This window comes from Dipodomys spectabilis, unplaced genomic scaffold (assembly GCF_019054845.1).
Source record: "Dipodomys spectabilis isolate Male_0828 unplaced genomic scaffold, ASM1905484v1 ptg000289l, whole genome shotgun sequence".
NCBI lineage: Eukaryota > Metazoa > Chordata > Mammalia > Rodentia > Heteromyidae > Dipodomys > Dipodomys spectabilis.
The window spans coordinates 6,730,474-6,750,021 of record NW_024870966.1 but is presented as its reverse complement, the minus strand read 5'-3'; the positions used below and the strand labels follow the sequence as shown (position 1 = coordinate 6,750,021).

Genomic DNA, 19,548 nt, shown 5'->3' with positions numbered 1-19,548 from the left:
CTCTCTTGGTACAGCTGGCTTTACAATACACTCAGATCTCAGCCTCCCAAGTAACTAGGTTCACAGACGTGACCCACTGCACCTAGCTCTCTTCCCTCTTCTTAATTCTCCTGGTTACAAAGGTCCGTGAAACCGTTCCAGCCCCCTTACAACAGACAAGGTCCGTCCATCTGGGTCAAATGTAGGCTCATAGGGGGAAGACAAGGGGTCATTAGGAATGGCCGCTCCAGGACAGCCTAACACCAGCATCCACACATATCAGTCAGCAGCAACTCCTGTTTATTTTGTTGCCATATTTTTGTTTAAAAATTGCAAAGTTGAACATGAAAAACCGACTATGATATTGCTCAGATTTACACAAAACATTCATGGCTAACTTTACGCTTTTAGGTTTTTTTGAGTCCATTTGATGAACAATTACAGCAACTGCTTATTACCACGCATTTATAGGAAACCACTGTATAATCAAAAATGCCGAGCAGCTGTGGGACTTTAGGAAGTTTTCTGTGTTCCTGAGAAATTAACGCACTGACTTCCTCCCAGAGCCCTGGCTTGGTGATAATAACATTAGCATATGAGAAATCAACACTGTGAATAGAAATACGGGCTTAACAAAAGGTAATCTTCTGCAAATATGAATTTATCTGCAAGGAAATGCCCTGAGGGAATATGAAATGAAAGATGTCAGATCTCCAACTTCTCCGCATTAATAGGATTTCTTCCAAAACCAGGAGAACTGGACAGCTGAGCACAAAGCCAGCATGTACAAAGCTCCTACCCTCTCAGTAACCCACATAGCTACATCTACAAAACCAACTACTCAAAACCATCAGAATTATCAGAGGCATTACCTATAGGTAATAGCAAGAAAAAAGAAGAAACATCCCTATTATATTATTATATCCATAAACAAATACTTATTTGTTCTAAAGTAGGGGATTTTTTGGGGGGAAAGTGGGGGAAAGGATTTTGTTATTTGGTTTATACCAATAATGGAACTTGAATTCAGGGCCTGAGCACTGTCCCTTAGCTTTTGTGTCAAGGCTAGCACTCTACCACTTAAACCACACCTCCACTTCTGGCTTTTTGCTGGGTATTTGGAGTTTCATAGACTTCCCGGCCAGGGCTGGCTTTGAACCATTATCCTCAGATCTCAGCATCCTGAGAAATTAGGATAAAAGGAATGAGCCACAAGCGCCCGCACCACTGTATTAAGCTCTGACTAACCCCCCCATTTTCTCACCACATAGAGATGCCTCCAGATGGCGGCCCACTCCCGGAGCGTGGTGGTGACTTCCTGTATGAGGGGGAGGTCGCCTGGGATGACAGTCTCATGTTGCCTAAAACAAAAGCAGACTTGGTGAACCACAGTCAGCTGCATCGGACAGATCCCCCATCCCAATCATGGGGTCCAACAGTTAAGTGGAAAACAACAACAAAAGACAAACATGACCAGGTCGACACCCAGAAACACATGTCTCTGCACAAAGCTGGAGAGGGTTCCTGTGTGACAATGCAGGTGAGCCATCCAGCTTGTAGGGAAGAGAAAGGAGGCAAAGTAACAGCCATGAAAAGACTTCCGAATGTCATGGGAAACCCGACTACCCCTCCACCAAAGACACACCGTAAACTACAACCAGTCCGTGCAGCATTCAGCTGCGGTTCGGGTTAGGAGTGTTTTCACCTCACCATCAGGCAGAACACTCACCACATGATAGTGCGGGGGGCAGATAGCCTTGGTGAAATGAGGCCTGGGGCCTCCTGTGGGGTGCGCTATCCAGTGTCAGCCCCCATTATCCTCCCCTCCCCCTCCAAACTAACCCCTGCCTTGCTTTTAACTCTTTAACCATATATGAATCTTTCAAAAATCCAGTGCTTGGGAAGAGCACTACTCTAGACTGAATCCGCATGGGACCATGTGAGCAACCGGATCTGTGGCTTGTGTCTCTGGGCATCTGGCCCCAGGGACCACTGCCTCAGTGTCCTGACACTGTCCCTGAGTGTGTCCTGAAGAAGCAGAGTCAGCCCACACGGAGGACCCACATTCACTGCAACCGGTCACCCTGCACAGGCCCACACCAGTGCGAAGGACCACAACGTTGCTGCCCTGCTAACTCTCATATCTGAATGACTTACTGATGGAAGAGGCCCTAAGCAAGAGATAGTGGCAACCCTGAAGGGGACTTCCTCCCGGGGAAGACCGTCCATCTCCCTGGGGAGGGCTAGGCCCCCATGTCTGAGAGGGCTATGTGCAACCAGCCCTCACTGCTGTCCAATGGGACTCCATCAAGTCGTCCAAGGCACATGACTGCTAAAATGGCAGCCTGGCCGGCTAGCCAGGATGCTAATGGGAGCGTGGGTGCTTGTGGGCCAGTCGCCTTCCAGGGCCTGGAGGGAGAAGCCTCCGCTGATCAGCACTGCTGGACTACCAGAGCTGGGAGCTCAGTCCTCCTGACTTTGCCCAGGTGAGAGGGGTCATTCTTCACGGCCAAGACGATAGGTAAGTACCACCACACCTCATTTCTTGATTGAGATGAGGTCTCACTAGTTTTTTGCATGGGAACCAATGACTCACTGCCCAAAGCAGCAGCAGGACAACTGTTGGTGCGCTGCTCAGTCGCCCGTTGATCTGCTCACTCCCCTACACTGGTGCTTAAGACCGGCTCCCTGTCTTCTGAGGAGGCACGTGTGGCTCTCCTTACCAAAAATCAGCCTGCGCTCACATTTATATCTCAAAATGCTTTGGAAAAGAAAAATTAATCCAATGCAAGGTGATTTGCATTAGGATTCTGACACAGCCAAATATGAAAACACATTAAACGCACACTTGATCAGTTCTGTCCACAAAAGAGTCAAAGCTTCAAAAACTTTCTCTTCCTCTTCCACTTAGAACTCTGCACACAAAACATTTTATCTGTCTGAAAATAAAACCACCACCGGGCAGGGCCTCACCGCTCCCGCCTCTCAATTGCTTTCTTCATCTTCATTATGCATCGTGGAACTCCAGTCCTTTTTATATGTTAAAAGTACAGTGCTTGGAAAGGCAATTTTGTAATCAGCCAAAGAGATGTCATTATGCAGTAATCATATGATTAGTAATTTTATAATTTACATATTTAACTGAGTGTGAAGATGGAGCAGAGACCAAAAAGAAAAACATTCTAATGCTCCTTCTTCCAAGTTCACACCTGGCTATTCATTTGCTGTTCCAGCATAATAGGCTTCCTGGTCTACAAGCATCCTTTTAATGATCTTCTGCATCAGTCTGATGACCTCCAGGAAACATACATCACAATTACCTGAGATGTAAATTCTACCAGACCTCCACTTAACGACAGTAGAGTCCCCCAAACCTCCATTTGTATCATGGAATGCCAAGACTTCTAGAAAAGTGGACGCAGAGGTGGGATGATTACAAGTCCCTGGCCAATGGGACAGAGCCCCAGGGCCAACGCTCCCCAAAACCAACCTCAGGTTCAGTGAGTTATGGCGCTCACCTACTCCAACTCTTGACTCAAGATCAAAGCAACACACTGCACAATCTCCCCTTTCCTTACCAAACATCCTGGACAGCATGCCAGCTCCACCCTGCACCTTATTTCCCAGTTACTTGACCACATATACGGCAGCCACACCAAGCGCAATCATTCCAGTTCATTTCTACATCAAGAATGGACTCACCCTTTTCCTTCAACTATTGCTTCTTTAAGATGAATATAAGAAGCAGGAAATATGCCCTTGAGGAAACAAAAAGAGAGAGTTTTTATTATTAATATAAACCCTGACTGCAAATCAGACAATGGTGAGGGTTAGGAGTGGCTGGATTTTCATCAATTCTTATGCTAAGCTTACTGTACAACAAAGCAAAGAAAACACAATATAAAATAAACAAGTCCATCAGTTTGTATCTCAAAAAGTGTGCAGATGTCGTAAAAGAAAACAGAGATGGTATGTATGCCAAGGATTAATTCCACTCAGCTATAGAAAACTCATCTTCTCCCTAGGTTGACTCTCAGCTCCACACCTGATGTCAAGACCCAACTGTGGTGATGTCTGACATCCTGCCTTTGCCAATTGGTGCAAAGCATTGGCCACTGCCTGTGCAAATGACCATTGCACACTTGGGACTTCCTCTCAAATCTCCACAGAGGGCCCATAAACCTCCTTCACAGATTGCCCAGTCTGCTTACAGTCATTCGGTGCTCTACATCTCCCAAACACGATGCACACTCAACCAACATAGCTGTGCCCAAAGAAGCTGCACAGGAGATTCAAATCAGACTGCCCGTTGTGGGAGGCTGTGGGGCTCAGAGGAGGCTGGGGGTGGGGCTGCAGTCCACAGAAAGAAAGTCAAAGGCTAATTGACAGCAAGGAAGATCCAATGGGAGGAAGGCAAAAGCTGAGTGACAGCAAGGAAGATCCAATGGGAGGAAGACAAAAGCTGAGTGACCACGGGATGATCCCAGGGCCCCAGCAGAGTTGCTCCATTCACATACTGAGCATCCCAGACATCCCCAGATCCCAGGAGGGCCTGCAGGTAGGTACAGAGCATCTTTCCACCATGCCAGGGGGTGTGTTTGGAAACAAGCTATCCCAGCCCTGCCAGGCCCCAGGGCAGAGATCCACCCACCCAACCTCAGCAAAGCCACTCGGGGCAGAAGACGCTGAATGGCAAGACTAGGTTGGACACACCTGGAGGTCTGACCAGAGGTCTGAATTCATCAGGGAGGGCATTACAGATCAGCCCAGAACTGCACCCCGGTAAATATGTATGTAGAACTGAGAAAGTTGGGATTCTCAGGGCAGGCTTTGTCCCTTCCCCATTACTGCCTGGGAGCCCTTCACAAAACGACAGACCAGGGCCTTGACCTCTTTACCTGCAAGGGTGATTCTAGACGCAAGGCCTAGGCACCCGCAGATCAACAGCTCACCGGGGCCTGTGCTGCCCGTGAAGCCACAGCTTGTCTTGGATTGGCAGAGCTTGGAAGGGAGGAGCCTGACCTCACACTTCTTCCTTCTTCTTACTAAAGTCCCCAACTCTGCCCTTCCAGAAGAAACTCGGGCTTTCCATTGCAGAAATAGAGCCCTGACTGATTGTACCCAGGGAACCAAACACGAAGACAACTTTCCTTAGGAGAACTTTCCTCTCCCCTCTACAGAAGCAGCGTGGAGACCACTGGAGGAGCAGAGAGACACACTGCCCTGTCTAAGCTCAGCAGGTCCAGGAGGGAGTCCTTCCGCTAATCTGCAGGTCATAAGGTGACTTTCCCTCTAAAACATCAACATGGCAGTGCCCTGGGCCCAGCCTGGACCCTGGGGTTTCCAACCAGGTCACACAGCGTGGCTCAGACCTCTGGGCAGGGAAGCGCCCCAAGGCCTTGGCACTGGATTTATAGAGCCTTATTACGAGCTGGGGACATAATGAAGAAGTCAACCAAATATGGAGACAATGACAGGCCAACTTTAAGAAGTAAAGCAAACCATCTATCAAGTAAAATCAGAGAGTACAGTGTGGAAGTTAATGGGGAGAGCCTAACCACAGCTTAGAATGGACCTGGCTTCGCAATTACAGGATGAAAGAGGAAGAGTAATAATTAGGTCTTTCTGCAAAGCTAAGAACGTTGAATTGTGGATGGGCATGTCCGCCACAATGATGAAAGATGTAATTACATGCCTTAAATGCAAATGGAAAGGACCACGGATACAAACTGCCCTGGACAAGCAATTTGTTTTTTTGCAACTAAACTTGAGAAGTGTGAAAACTGTCATAGCAAGAAGGAAGTAAGCACAAATGAGCTTTGCAAATTTGTTAATTTATCAAGGACCATGTATCAGGTTGGAAAGCGTCCACCGTGTTTTGTGTCTGAAGTCTTTAGACACGGCTTGCTCTCTCTTACATACACACTGTCTGAATAGGATTTGGGATTCTTTGGGACAAGGACACTCCCATTGAGGACCAAAGGCCAATACCACACCACACAACCCTGCAATTCATTCTCAGAATGAAGCTGCAGTTTTATGAACAGTTATTGTTCAGAGGAAAGCACTTCAAGGTCATTCACATTTCAACCCACATGTATATATAGAGAGATATAGATATATATACACACTTTAATTCAAGCAAGAGATATATAAGTAAAACTCTTAAGACACCAATGCAATGGAATTGATTTCCTCTCACAGTTTGATTTATGAAGGGACACACATCGTGTTTAATGGAAAAGACTTACCTTCTTTGACTTTTTCCTTAAGGTGTAGCCTCGGTACCACCCTGAACAAACACAAAGGTGAAAGAGTTAGGTAAAGGAGACACAGTGGGGACCAACAATACCTCTATGCTGTAAGAACCATCGAAGGACCAAGAAGTCAACAACCCTACGGCCTAAAAGGTGACACCACTAGGAAGACAGGCCACCTCCACATGCGGGCCTTCATCACTACCTGCCTCCCTTGGTCTACAGGCCGCAACCTGAGAGTTTAGTTCCGAGCAGAGAGCTTGTCCTTTTAACCTGAGTCCCGGTGAGAGACTGTGTGCATTTCCCTGCCTCTCCCTCAGCCTTACTTGGATCAAGGTCTCTTCAAGTGCACAAACCAACATCAGATCAAGAACAGCGCCCAAACAGAAAAGCAATTGAGAACGCACTTCCTCCCTCCTCAGGGCAGTGGGGCTTTGCCCCAAGCAGCCGTGATCTCAATGAGCACTTCTGGAGCAGATTCAACCCTCCATAGGAAGCACCAGGGGTAAGCACTCTGGCTCCCCTCCCCATTCCAGGGCCAGCCTGGAGTCAACTTCCCGTTCCCTCTGTGAGGTGAGAGGGGAAATACAAGGCAGAGAGTGGAATGAAGAAGGAAGAACTGTTCACAGCAAGTGCTGAGTGGAAGTCCCGCCCCTGAGCCTTGGGCCTCCTTTAGGGCTAAGTGCAAAAATTTGTCCCACCCTGGCATGAAGTCACAGGGACCTCAACATTCTGACCCGAAGTCACCCCAGGCACCGCACTTCCAAGAAGCAAATGAAAAGCTCAGAAGCAAATCCCAGCTCTGCCCCCAGAGAATTTATTTCTGTTTGTCTACTTTGATTTTCCCTCCCTGTGTGCACAGGTGTATACACACACCTGTATGAGGGCTTCAGCTCATGGGTTTTTCACTCAAGGCTGATGCTCTAACCACTTAAGCCACAGCTCCACTCCCAGTACTTTGTTGGTTAATTGGAAATAAGAGTCTCAAGGACTTTCTTGCCCAGGCTGGCTTCAAAGTGCAGTCCTCTGATCCCAACTTCCTGAGTAGCTGGGATGACAGGTATGAGCAACAAGTACCCAGCAACCAACTTCCTTCTGGACAAAAGGACCGAACAGATTGAGGAGGGGGTGAGTGCAGGCACGAATGCCAGAGGTCAGGCACACATCTGCAGGACTATCTGACCACCACTTTGTCCCACTCAGAGGTTTCAGATGTGCTAGCCACCTCTCCACACTGCTCACAGCAGCAAGAAGGGAGCAGGGATGGTAAACCTAAGCAGTTATTATTCTAAAGCTTCATTTAGTCAATTCAAAGGACTGTCCTTTATCCTGTCACTGCGTCCTTCCTGCATTTGCAGGATTAACATGTCCTTTCTTCTCTGAGAATGACAAAGGATTAATGTCCTAGAATATAAGGAAATGTCACAGAGACAAGAAAAAGTCGGCCAAAATAAAGCAAAATAAAGGAGCAAACTCTCTAAACAATGTTTTGAAGAAACCAAAAAGCTTACACATGCATGAACTTAAGAGATGCTCAAACTTAACGAAAAAACCAGAGAACTGAGATTGTAAAAACAGCACCATTGCATGATTATTAAGAGGGGGAGGTTGCAGGAGACAGCAGCCCTGGATCCTGAGGGGAATATGGCCTACAGCTGCTAGTAAGATCACAGCAGGACCTACACCCCCAAAGTGTGAACCTCACACCCAAGACCAGCAACCGCTCCTGGGAGTGCAGCCAGAGACAGGAGGAGAGAAAGGACACATAGCAACACCGTCCAGGTGGAAGAAGTGGAGATAGTCTAAGCCTTCATGATTGAGAGGGTGGTGCACAAACAAGGGACATGAAGAGAGTGGTGTGCAAATGTGAGACACGTACAGGAAGCACATCCTCACGTGGAGCCCTGGGTAGGGAAGCAGCACACAGGTGAGAGCTGTGTGTGTTGGCCATTTGTATTTCTCCTTTATTTTTAGCATCTTTGAGCAGTTGTACAGAGCAGCTACCATTCAGCAAATCAGTTCAGAAGCACAATGCACCTTGACCAATGTCGCCCCTTTCATCATTCTCGCAACCCAACCCCTCCGCCTCCAGTTTCCTAGTTTCCTAGGACATGTGTGGAATATTATGACTGCATTCTCTGCCCTGCCTCTCTTCATTCCTCCAGCCCCCTGCTTCACCTCCCCCACACAGTTTTCAAGTGCCAGTTCCCTGGTATTCATTTTGTTGGACTGTGAGTTAGTTTTTCTAAGGACTCACACCATTTGAATTCCACCCTGAAAATACCATACTTCAGCGAATGCGTTTGCTGCACTTCTTTCGAGAACTCTCTGCTCTATTCACTTGCCCATGTATTGATTGGGTTGTTGATTCTTTGGCTGTTTAGTTTCTTGATCTGTCTATATACTCTGGTTATTAATCCCCTGTCAGATGAATAGCTGGCAAAGATTTTCTAACAGGGGAGGGGTGCTGGGGATGGAGGGACACTAGTGGGAGGAGGGAGGGAGAATAGAGAGGGTGAAAGGAGAACTGTCAAAGCATGTTGTACGCATATATGAAAACAGAACACTAAAACCTAGTGAAACTGTCTTAAAGAGGAGGGAGGAGATGAAGGGGAGGAAAGGGAGCGATGGAGAGGGAATCTCATCACGACATATCCACACTGCGAGCAAATACAGACATGGCAAATGAAACCCACTTGTACAACAATAACAAATAACAGTAAAAAAAGATTAAAAGAGCTGTGACCATATTTATCTATATGAAAAACATATACACCCCAAACAGGGCAAGAACACAGGTAAACAAAAGTGCAATCCAAACAGAGCAACAGAGCACTGAGTTTCATTTTGCTTTCGAAGCGGGCGAGCCATGGGGATAAAAGCGTGGGAGGCTCTTGGTGAATCTCATTAATAGATGATGGTTTCTTTTGTAATAAGCTTTCTAAGCAAAATGCAAACTACAGTTGCCTTCCCCAGGTACTGTGCATGCATGGTTCCTTCACCTCTGTGGCCCAGAAATACACAGAGATTGGAGCAACGCCTGCCCTCCACCAGCTCCTGACCTGGAGGGCACCCCAGACAAACAGAGGTCACACCACAAGCCACGCTGCTGACAAAGAATGCACAATGAAGTATGGGCATCAAGAGGGGCCACGGCGGGGGCAGAGACTCTCAGAGCTAGTGGAATTTCAGGCTGGCTGACTTCACCCAGGCTAACGACTTCCACTAGGTAAGCCACCCGCTTCAGCAAACCGCCCCTCCCCAGGAGGCTGGAGAAGGAGGGCGAGATGTGGGCCCTAAAGTCAGGGAGGCTCTGTCCAGCACAAGAAAATGGCAGGATATTTTGAAAGAAAATCTATTATTATTAATATTCCTTTTCACAGTGTAACGTCACCAGGCTGGAATACTGTAGGTTCACAGATGAAGGGTAACTTTCAAGCTTGGGAAGATGTCTGTAGCTGCCCTGAGGCACAGCCACCAAGCCCTGGGGGATCCTTATGCAAATGAGGGGGCAGAAAGCCTGGCATCGTCATGGTGCAAACAGAGCACTTAATAAACACCTGGAAGTTGGCCTCATGCCTCTGGTCTGGACAGTGGGAACTGTCTGAAGGAAGAAACCTAAATGGAATAGCCCCTCGAAAGGCTGCCCACCGCCACCATAAACTGGAAGCTTTCTCTAATGTATGCTCTAAGCCTTCATGAGCTCAAGAAAGAGCAATTCACTACAACTTGAAGGAAGTGTGTTCTCTGAACCTTATCTAATAGACTGATTTACAAAATAGATGTAAAGAGTAAGAAAGCCACAGAGATAGGAGTTGTAACAGTCACCATTTGGAATCTACATCCTCTGCAGCAAATTATTGACAGTCTGAAAGGAGCACAGAGACAAAGTAAGTTATACCAGAACACAGCGGTGCGTACACCTGGAATCCAAGTATTCAACAGGCTGTGATCTGAAAATGTAGGTTCGAAGCTAGCCAAGACAAGAAAGTCTATGAGACTCTTATGTCCAATTAACCAGCAAAGTGCTGGGAGTGGAGCTGTGGCTCAAGTGGTTAGAACATCAACCTTGAGTGAAAAACCCATGAGCTGAAGCCCTCATTCGGGTGTAGGTACACACCTGTGCATACAGAGATGGAAAATCAAGGTAGATAAACAGAAATAAATTTCTTAGAGGAAACAGAGGAGAGGGGAGAGGAAGGAGGGTACAAGCCAAACTCTAAAAACCATCAGCAGAAGGTGAGGAAGACACAGAAAGCAATCAGAAGTGCACTGTTGTCTTTAGTGGATGATGATAAAAGTCACCAAGTTTCCCAACGGTGAAATGAGTTCCCTGAATCTCTTTCTCTGAATAGAATCTTGGTGAAGTCCAAACAAATCAGCTGTCAAGGAAGGGAAATTCATTTCATACTGCAGAGTCTTTACAAAGACCAAAATGTCTTAATCAGAATCTAGAAAAACTGTCCCGCCTACAAACACATGTTCACTGAAGACCCCAGTGAAAACCTCTTATCAGGATGTCAGTCTACTAAATGTCAAATGCCACCATCAGATTATTTTGAAGTGTCTAACAAGACTTGTAGATGTGCCCAAAGGTAGCACTGTTAAAAACAAAGAAGCCAGTTCCTTGTCATAAAACAAAGGACAAGACAGGGCACCCCACAAAACCAGGCACCACAGGAAACCATTACCTAGACAGGGATGACATCACTAGCAGTGGTCAGGAGGGGGGATTTCAAGCTTAACTGACAGATAGCAGAGCATTGCCCTTCTGATGAGAAGAGTTCTGAGATGGGAGAGCTGACCCTTCATCTCTCCTTAATTTCTCTGTATCCTTGCCACTGGCAAGATGTATAGAGAATAGATAAGAAATCCAACTGTCAACCGTCAAAATAGAAAATGAGCAGAAGGCGCCCCGCACAGCTAAGGACTAGCTCTGTTTCACAATGGCACAAGGTCGATTCTTTTTTCCAGACAGGAGTTTTTCAGGGTAAAGGTGCAAACGGACTAGAGTTCTCTATGTTAGACTACATCCAGTGGATAAAATAAGGGCCAAACCCAAGGGTATTCTCCTCAGTCTGTGCATGCTAGCCCTGGCATGCCCGGCCTGAAGAAGCTGAGCCTGGCTCATCTCTGTGTAAACAGACTTCACAGGCCTCTCTGGAAATTCAATTTGTTGATTATTATGGGATATCTAAAATTTCCTGGGCCACTTAGAATGTTTTAGCTAAAATGTGGTCTAAAAGCAATTTGGTTATTTAAATTATCCATCTTAATCAGTTCTTTTTATTCATACGCTATCTGAGAATCGGCCCTTCAAACAGAAAATGAAGCCAAGCACAGAAAACACCATCTGAACAAAACTTCCAGATCGTAGCAGTGCTTAAAAAAAAAATGGCTGGGAAGGTGGCTCAGTGGTAGAGCGCTTGCCTTTCATGCCTGAGGCCCTGGGTTCGATTCCTCAGCACCACATAAGCAAGAAGAAAAAAGCCAGAAGTGGCGCTGTGGCTCAAGTGGTAGAGCGCTAGCCTTGAGCTGAAGACATGAGGGACAGCGCCCAAGCCCAGAGTTCAGGCCCCACGACCAGACCCAAAAAAAAAAACAAACAAACAAAAAATGAATTAAGCCCATCACTGCATCCCTCGTATGTGATAATAACCTCAGAACAAAATGAGAAATGGTCCACTCATTGCAAAAAATAAAACATGAAAGTGAACTGCAGAACACTAGAAAGCCCCTGTGATCAGCAGTGCATTTACTGAGTAGCTTAACAACTGATTCATTAGGCTGCATCCAGGTCACTGTGACAATCTATTCAACCCAAGGAAAATGGGGGTCACAGACTATAGGAAAAAGGAAAGGGAACAAACAAAAAATGACATTCTTGTCTCCCTTGAGAACTACTGTTAACAAATCAAAGTGACAGCAATAAGAAGAAATCTCACAATTCACATCAACACTTCACATCAATGAACTCAAAATCGAAGTATCTTCAACCCTGTAATCAAGTGCTCAATTATTAGCCATCAAGCTTCACATACACTTGTAACATGAGGAGAGAGTGGAAGAGTTATTTTGGAGGTTCAAAATGAGAAACCTTTAGTAAAAAGTTGATTTTAATAAATGTTTAAAAAAGAAAAAATACCTGAAATGAGCAAACCTGGAAAAGGCTGATGATAACAGACATAGCCTGTGTGTATATGTGTGCATGTGTGTGCTGTGTATGTGCACGCATGTGTGTGTGTATGTACATGTGTAGCTGGGATACGCTTTGCCCAGCAGGTACAGAAAGAATAGCTCAACCTCCCAAAATAGTAGAGGAATCATCGAGACAGCACGTACCTTCATAGGTCTCAAGGATGTGCACCGTGTCCCCTATCTGCAAGGAAAGTTCGTCTGCTCCCCTGGCATCATAGTTATAGAAGGCTGTCAAGAAAAGAAAAAGCAAAAGCGATTAAGAAATATGCTAATAGGAGTTGGCAGGGCTGTGGTAAGTTGCGTCACTTGTCTTCACTGCTGAGACATACCAGGCTGTTGCCTGTACGTCATAGTGTGGCGGAGGCGGTGGCGGCGCCTCCTTCCAGACACAGGAACGAGCCATTACATCAGAGAAATTCAAAACCACTCAGAGTCCCAGGCAGCCCTGATATTTGTTTATTGCAGCAAAACATATAGAAGTTGTGAAATGTGTTACTTTAACCATTTTAAAGTGTATAATGCAATGGCATTAATTACACTCACAACATATAGCAACCATCGCCCTTAATTACTTCCAAATCCCCACCCCCAACAGAAATCCTGAGCCCACCACACACCCAGTCCCCATTCCACCCCAGTCTCTGTTACACCAAGATCCACACATCATCCTTTATGCCATCCCATATAAATGAACATTTCCATCAGGAAGAAAATCGCAGCCATTGTTAACAACATCTTACTGGTCACTTCCTATACCCTCCTCTATTTCCATTAAGAGAACTCTAAATTCTCTGAGTGATTTTGCCCATGGAATAAATACTTTGAAACTAAGCTGATACAATAATCACATAATGGACACTGGTGGGAAATGTTACAATCACAGTAGACAAAATGTCAACATTAAAAGGAAATCTCTAGCGGTTGAGGGATGTCTCAGTGGCAAGGCTTGGTCTCACAGGCTCAAGGTCCTAGATTCAATCCCCAGCATCACAAAGACAGAGAGAAAGAAGAGAGGGGGTGGGGGAGGAGAGGGAGAGGAGGGGGAGAGGGGGGGGAGAGAGAGAGAGAGAGAGAATGGTGATAGCTAAAAATAAAGATAAATAAGATAGATGATTGATAGATACAGATAGACATAGGTAAGATAGATGATATAGATAGACATAGATAAGATAGATGATAGATGGATAGGTGTCCTTAATGTTGACAATAATATTCAGAAAATGTCTAAAAACGTCAAATGTTTATCCTGGTACACAGCTATTACCAATTTGCAAAAATGCCACATTGCTCTTAGCTAAGCACCTAAGAATTACATCAATAAATATAACCACAATTGTTCTCAAGCATCTTGAAAAACAAAAAAAATGTTACTTATGTCAAGGATATAGTAAATTATCTCAGACCCAAAAACACAGCCCTGTGGGCTTGTGTGCATGCGAACATGCACACATGCACACACACACACATGTGCACACACAGAAATCCCTCCAACACAAATCATTGTACTTAGAAAGATGCACCGTTTATTGTAAAACATATCTCCAAATCCCAATGAATTCTCCATCACCCACCCTGAGAGACTGAGAGACGGATATTTAGCCTACTCCATAGGAGATACATAGCAGCTCTCTGGAATGTGCTTCCGGTGTCTTATAAGGAGATAAGCATCCTCATGTGCAAAACCTCCAAATGTATGAATGGACGCACGCGCACACACACACACACATACACACACACACACACACATGTACAAGTTCTCTCAGCACATGGGCTCACACACCCTTGAAACATGACTTCCAGATGTCAAGTAGCAACTTAAAATGGAATTTCTTTCAGAAAGTTGACTCGTGAACGTGGGTTGCTCCCTCTGCAACCTTCTTCCCTCTGTCTCATCTGCAGTTGGGAAGGTCTCTCGTGGAGATGGACCACACCCCATAGGAAGAGGGCCAGGGCCTGTCTGAGCTGAAGCTAGGATGTGTCCATGGAGCCTGACCTTGAACTTCACAGTGTTTGCCTGGTCTATGCCAGCGGCTTGCTGCTCCGACACTCAGTGCTTGGACAGGGGCTGCAGAGGGGAGGGGAGCCAGCCAGGTAAGAGCCCAAGGGGGCAAAATTAACTCTAATCCTGGAAAACACTGAGCCATTCAGGAAATACTGAGTAGGAAGAATCAGAGCATTCGACACTGCCTTTGAACTTGACCCATGGAAGAGGGCAGGCCTCCAACCCCAGGGCTTGGTGAAGCCAGAAAACGAAGTCCACTGTACTATTGTGAACGGCTAAAAACGGCTCTGCTGCCAGCACAACCAAGTCCAGTGAGAATAACCACAAAGGGAAGGACAAAAGCATCAGACAGTACTGGCAGCACCCACTTAGAATAGGAGCCTGGGTTTCCTAAACTCCATGTTCTAAGGAAAAGTGGAAGCCACACCCTTGGCATGTATTTGCCCCAAATCATACTGGCGGACAGGTTGAGCTATGGAGATGTCTCCAGAGCAAAATCACCCCAAATCAGAGCAACTATTCCCTCACAAGCAACCACTCCCTCACTGCATCAGCTCCCCTGGATTCTGAGCTCATCCAGCACAAAACTCCTGTCTTATTTCTTCCATGGTTCTATAACACCTGGCACATAGTAGGTCTCTAATACAGAATGGAAGGACAGGAAGGAAGGAAAGAAAGGGAGTAGAAAGAGGGGGAAGGAAGGAGAAAGTGTCTAAAGGTCTGGTTCTAGCTGGGCGCCATTGACTCATGCCTATAATCCTAGCTACTTGGGAGGCTGAGATCTAAGGATCTTGGTTCAAAGCCAGCCTGAGCAGGAAAGTTCGTGAAACTCTTATCTCCAATAAACCACCAGAAAACCGGAAGTGGCACTGTAGCTCAAGTGGCAGAGCACTAAGAGCTGAAGGACAGAGCTCAGGCCCAGAGTTCAAGCCCCACGGCCTACCAAAAAAAAAAAGTCTGGCTCTATTGGTGCCTTTCAAAGTATAGTCTCTAATATGTTGGGGGGGATTAATTTTATCTATTTTCCTGTATTTATCTTTTGTAATTGTACAACAGGGGTCTCTAATATGCTTTTACGGGTAAATTTTTTAAACAATGAAATTATCAGGAATAAAGTTAACTAAGAAAGCAAGGATTAGACAATGAAAAGCACATGGCACTGCAGAAGTAAATCAAGACAAGTACACATGGAAAGACATTCACATTCTCAGGGCAGAAGACTTAATATCATCCAAATGTCATCGCCATCCAAAGCAATCTATAGATTCAATGCAATTCCCACCAAAATCTCAATATTTTACAAAGAAATGGGGAAATCCATCACAAGGTCCTAGAAAGAACCAAAACAGCAATGAAAAAGATCAAAGTTAAAGGTCTTACACTTCCTGACTTTAACACTCACCACAAAGCTGCAGAGATAAACTACGGTAATAGCAAAGAGACACAGACACACATAGACCAGAGTTACCGAACTGAGCCCAGAAACAAAGCCCCACATAAAAGGTCAAATGGCTTGAACAAGGTCTAAGACCAGTCAGTGTGGAGAAGTTAGACTCTCTGGAGGATGGTGCTGGAAACCACTGGACCTCACATCATTCACAAAAATACATTCTCAACAGGGGAAAGAATTAAATGCAAAAGTAAAAACTGTACAAGTCTGAGAAGAAAACATGGCAACAATTCTGTGGAGACTGTGAGGCCCGAATGGGACCTGTCCTTATCTTGAGGCCCCCAACCAGTGCCTTGATTAACAACATTCCGGCCTTCCCCTCTGTCCCTGACCAGATGAACTCATGTGATTGATGGGGACCAGACAAAAACTTTACTGGCAATTAGGGCCTTGAGCAGATACCCCTGCCTGGCTCTGCCTGCTTCCTGCTGTGCCGTTTTCCCCACCATTTGTCCTACCATTAATTACTTTCAGACCACCACCTCCAGACAAATCTAGCCTTCCTTCAGACGCACTATAAATACCTCAGACGGCAAGCAAGGAGTGAGCCTCTAGCTTTGGCTGGTTTTCTTTCCTGCCAATAAACCAGTGTGATAGTGTTGAGCCATCTCTTTGTCTATCCTCTCTCATGACTGTCTTTTTTACAACCTAACAGATATAATGCCAAAAGATATAAGCAACGAACGGTAAATCTAAGCCAAACTCCATCAAAATCTAAAACATTCATTCCTCAAATATACTATTCACTGAGTGACAAAGCATCCCACCACATAGAAGATAATTATACAGCATATACCTGATAAGCAATTGTTATCCAAAATAATAAAAATATTTCTAAAAATAGGGTACTGGTAGATCATGCCTATAATCCTACCTACTCGGGAAGCTGAGATTTGAGAATCAAGGCTCAAAGCAAGCCCTGGCAGACAAATCTGAGAGACTATTGCCAATTAACCAGCCAAAGCAGGAAAGAGTCAATGGGGCTCAAGAAGTAGCTAGGATTGCATATGTGAGGCACCAGTACCCAGCAAAATGGACAAAAACTATTTTGAGTAGCCATCTACTTCTCCAAGGAAGATACATAAGTAGCCAATAAATGCACAAAGCAATTCCTACCCCTCAGGAGTATTACCGTCAACTTCTACACCAAAAAAATCAATGCATAAAAGTCTTGGTGAGAACGTGAAGAAACTACAATCCTGGGGTTGGGAAGATGGCTCAGTGGTAGAGCGCTTGCCTTGCATGCCTGAGGCCCTGGGTTCGATTCCTCAGCACCACATAAACAAAAAGAAAAAAAAAGCCGGAAGTGGCGCTGTGGCTCAAGTAGTAGAGCGCTAGCCTTGAGCTGAAGAGCTGAGGGACAGCGCCCAGGCCCAGAGTTCAGGCCCCAAGACCGGACCCAGAAAAATAAAAAAGAAAAAATATTAAAAAAAAAAAAACACAATCCTTTATGCTGCCAGCAGGATGGTAAAATGGCGCAGCTGCTGTGGAGAAGGACAATTTACCATGGGATGCAGCAATTCTGCACTTGGGTATAAGCCCAGAAGAAGAGAAAGCAGATACACGCACACCCCGGCTGGTGCTGCATGAGTCACCAGATCACCAGAGCCAGACGCTGGACACAAGCCTAGCAACTGTCCACCGATAAATGGATAAACAGAACGTGAGGGAAGCATACAATGAGTGTCACCTGGCCTAACAAGGAAGGAAAGTGTGACACATTTTACAATGTGAACATTATACCAAGGGAAACAGGTCAGTGACAGAAAACACTGCACGATATCACGTTGAGAAGGTTCTTATGGAAAGTAGAATTCACAGAGAGCAGAACAGAGGGGAAGGGGCAATTAGTGTCTGGTGAGGCAGAGATGGTGGTGGCGATTGTATTCATGCACACAACAGCACACTCTCAGATGACCAGAATGGTACCTTTACAGAAATGCATATTTTAACTGAAATTTAAAAAGAAAAAAAAAAAAAAAAAGAGGATGCAACCAATAAAAGGCCACAAAAGTAACAAGGAAATCCAATAAACAGACCTGGCCTCTGCCATTACTCTGCGTCCTCCATACAAACCACCGGATTTTACCTAGCAGCCTCTTCTCCATGTTCAAACAGGAAAGACACAAGAAGAAACTGAAGAAGACTCAAGGTCAAAGCACCGCTCTACCTGCATTCAGTAGTACCACCCCAGATTCTACCAGAAAGGAAACCACTTTGAAAGTCACCCCATTCTTCCTTCAGCCTCCTATCTTTCCTTCTTCCCAACTCAGAGATTGTTTCTCTCCCAATAAAATCCCCTGTGGTTCTACTCCTTGCACGGTTTGGATAAGCGAATCAAGGAACTCATCTAAATAATTAAAGAAACAGAGCAGGGGCAAGATCCGATAAAGGGCTGGTCATTTGTTATTCAATATTTCTTTCTGCCTTTGGAAGAAAACAGGTGGGAGGGATGGAGGCGATAAGACTGTAAAGAGAAAGATATAAAAGAGCCTTTTCTCAAATTCTAATTGAACTGACAGACACAATTCAAAGACATTTTAATATCTTTCTTCAGAATAAAATATCACTGTACACCTTATCCGAGACCAGCCAGCAACTATCTGATTTCCATCTGGTCCAAAAGGTCACAGAGCTGAAACACACGGGTTTGTAGTGGGCATGCTGGGGGAATAAGCACTGGCTTTATTGCTTTTCTAGTGTAGGAAAAGCAAGATTCTACTTTTTTATAGTTTCAGCTTCATAAAGTCAGTGCTAGGAGAGAAAAGTGCTGGGCTCTCACTGATAGGTCTTTGCAAATCCATCCACAAATAAGAAAAGACTTGGCTGACCTGGAAATGATGTACTTTTACACTGAATTTTGCTCAGCGACAAAGAGATGCATAGTCAAGACGGGAAGAAGATCTAATCTCTTCAGTCATCTTTCTCCAAGCCAGAAAGGTCATTGCCACTAAGGAAATCATATGCACTTACTCCTGGAGGAATCCATTGTCACAGTGTGAACAGAGGTATTCCCACAGACTGAACCACAAAATAACCGAAGAGCTGTCCGCCTTGGCCACGTGACCAGGGCTCAACTCCACCTGTCCATGTGGGCCATCCACCTTGATCAAATACCTCCTGGCAGGCCTCCTCTGCTACAGGTAGCTCACTGCAGGACCGACTAGCCTAGAGCAGGTTTCAGGACATGTGACGTGCCGGGGAGGGCCCTCCTTCCTCCTGCATCTGCTGGAGGAGCAGTGCCTGTCAGTCTTCCAGATTCCCCTCCAGCTGCCTGCACCCTCACCACTTCCCATCCCTGCCTCCTGAGGCAGATCCCAGTTACATAGGGTTTATTAATAAGCCAATGGAGAAATTCAAGGTGGCGAAACTATGACTGGAATCCTTAATCTACCAGAAAACACTGCTGTTTTGTTTTGCTTTTCTTTCACATTGGAAGCTAAATACCAAACCTGGGTCTCCGCCAACAGAGGCAATGCCCAAAAGTCTCGCAGACAGGCTTGTCCTCAGGGCTGCTCCCCCTCACCCCACATACACCTCAGGAAGCAGTGAACCCACTTCCTTTCCCTCAGGTGGACAAGTGGCTCTCAGGATGGCCCTGGCCCAGGCCCTCACAGCCTCTTTTGCCAAGAAAGACTCCAAAGATCAAGCAAGTCTCCCAA

At 45.7% G+C, this 19,548-nt stretch overlaps 1 protein-coding gene across 1 annotated transcript in view; it reads right to left on the bottom strand.

The window, feature by feature from the left end:
• The window catches only part of Dock1 (dedicator of cytokinesis 1), a 439,069-nt gene that overhangs the window by 383,510 nt on the left and 36,011 nt on the right, over window positions 1–19,548 (bottom strand). The window contains exons 2-5 of the mRNA XM_042701327.1: window positions 12,579–12,662; window positions 6,231–6,271; window positions 3,682–3,737; window positions 1,244–1,340 (exon numbers count right to left, since the gene is read on the bottom strand). Of these exons, the coding sequence (XP_042557261.1) occupies window positions 1,244–1,340; window positions 3,682–3,737; window positions 6,231–6,271; window positions 12,579–12,662 (278 nt within the window). The remainder of the gene's footprint in view (window positions 1–1,243; window positions 1,341–3,681; window positions 3,738–6,230; window positions 6,272–12,578; window positions 12,663–19,548) is intronic.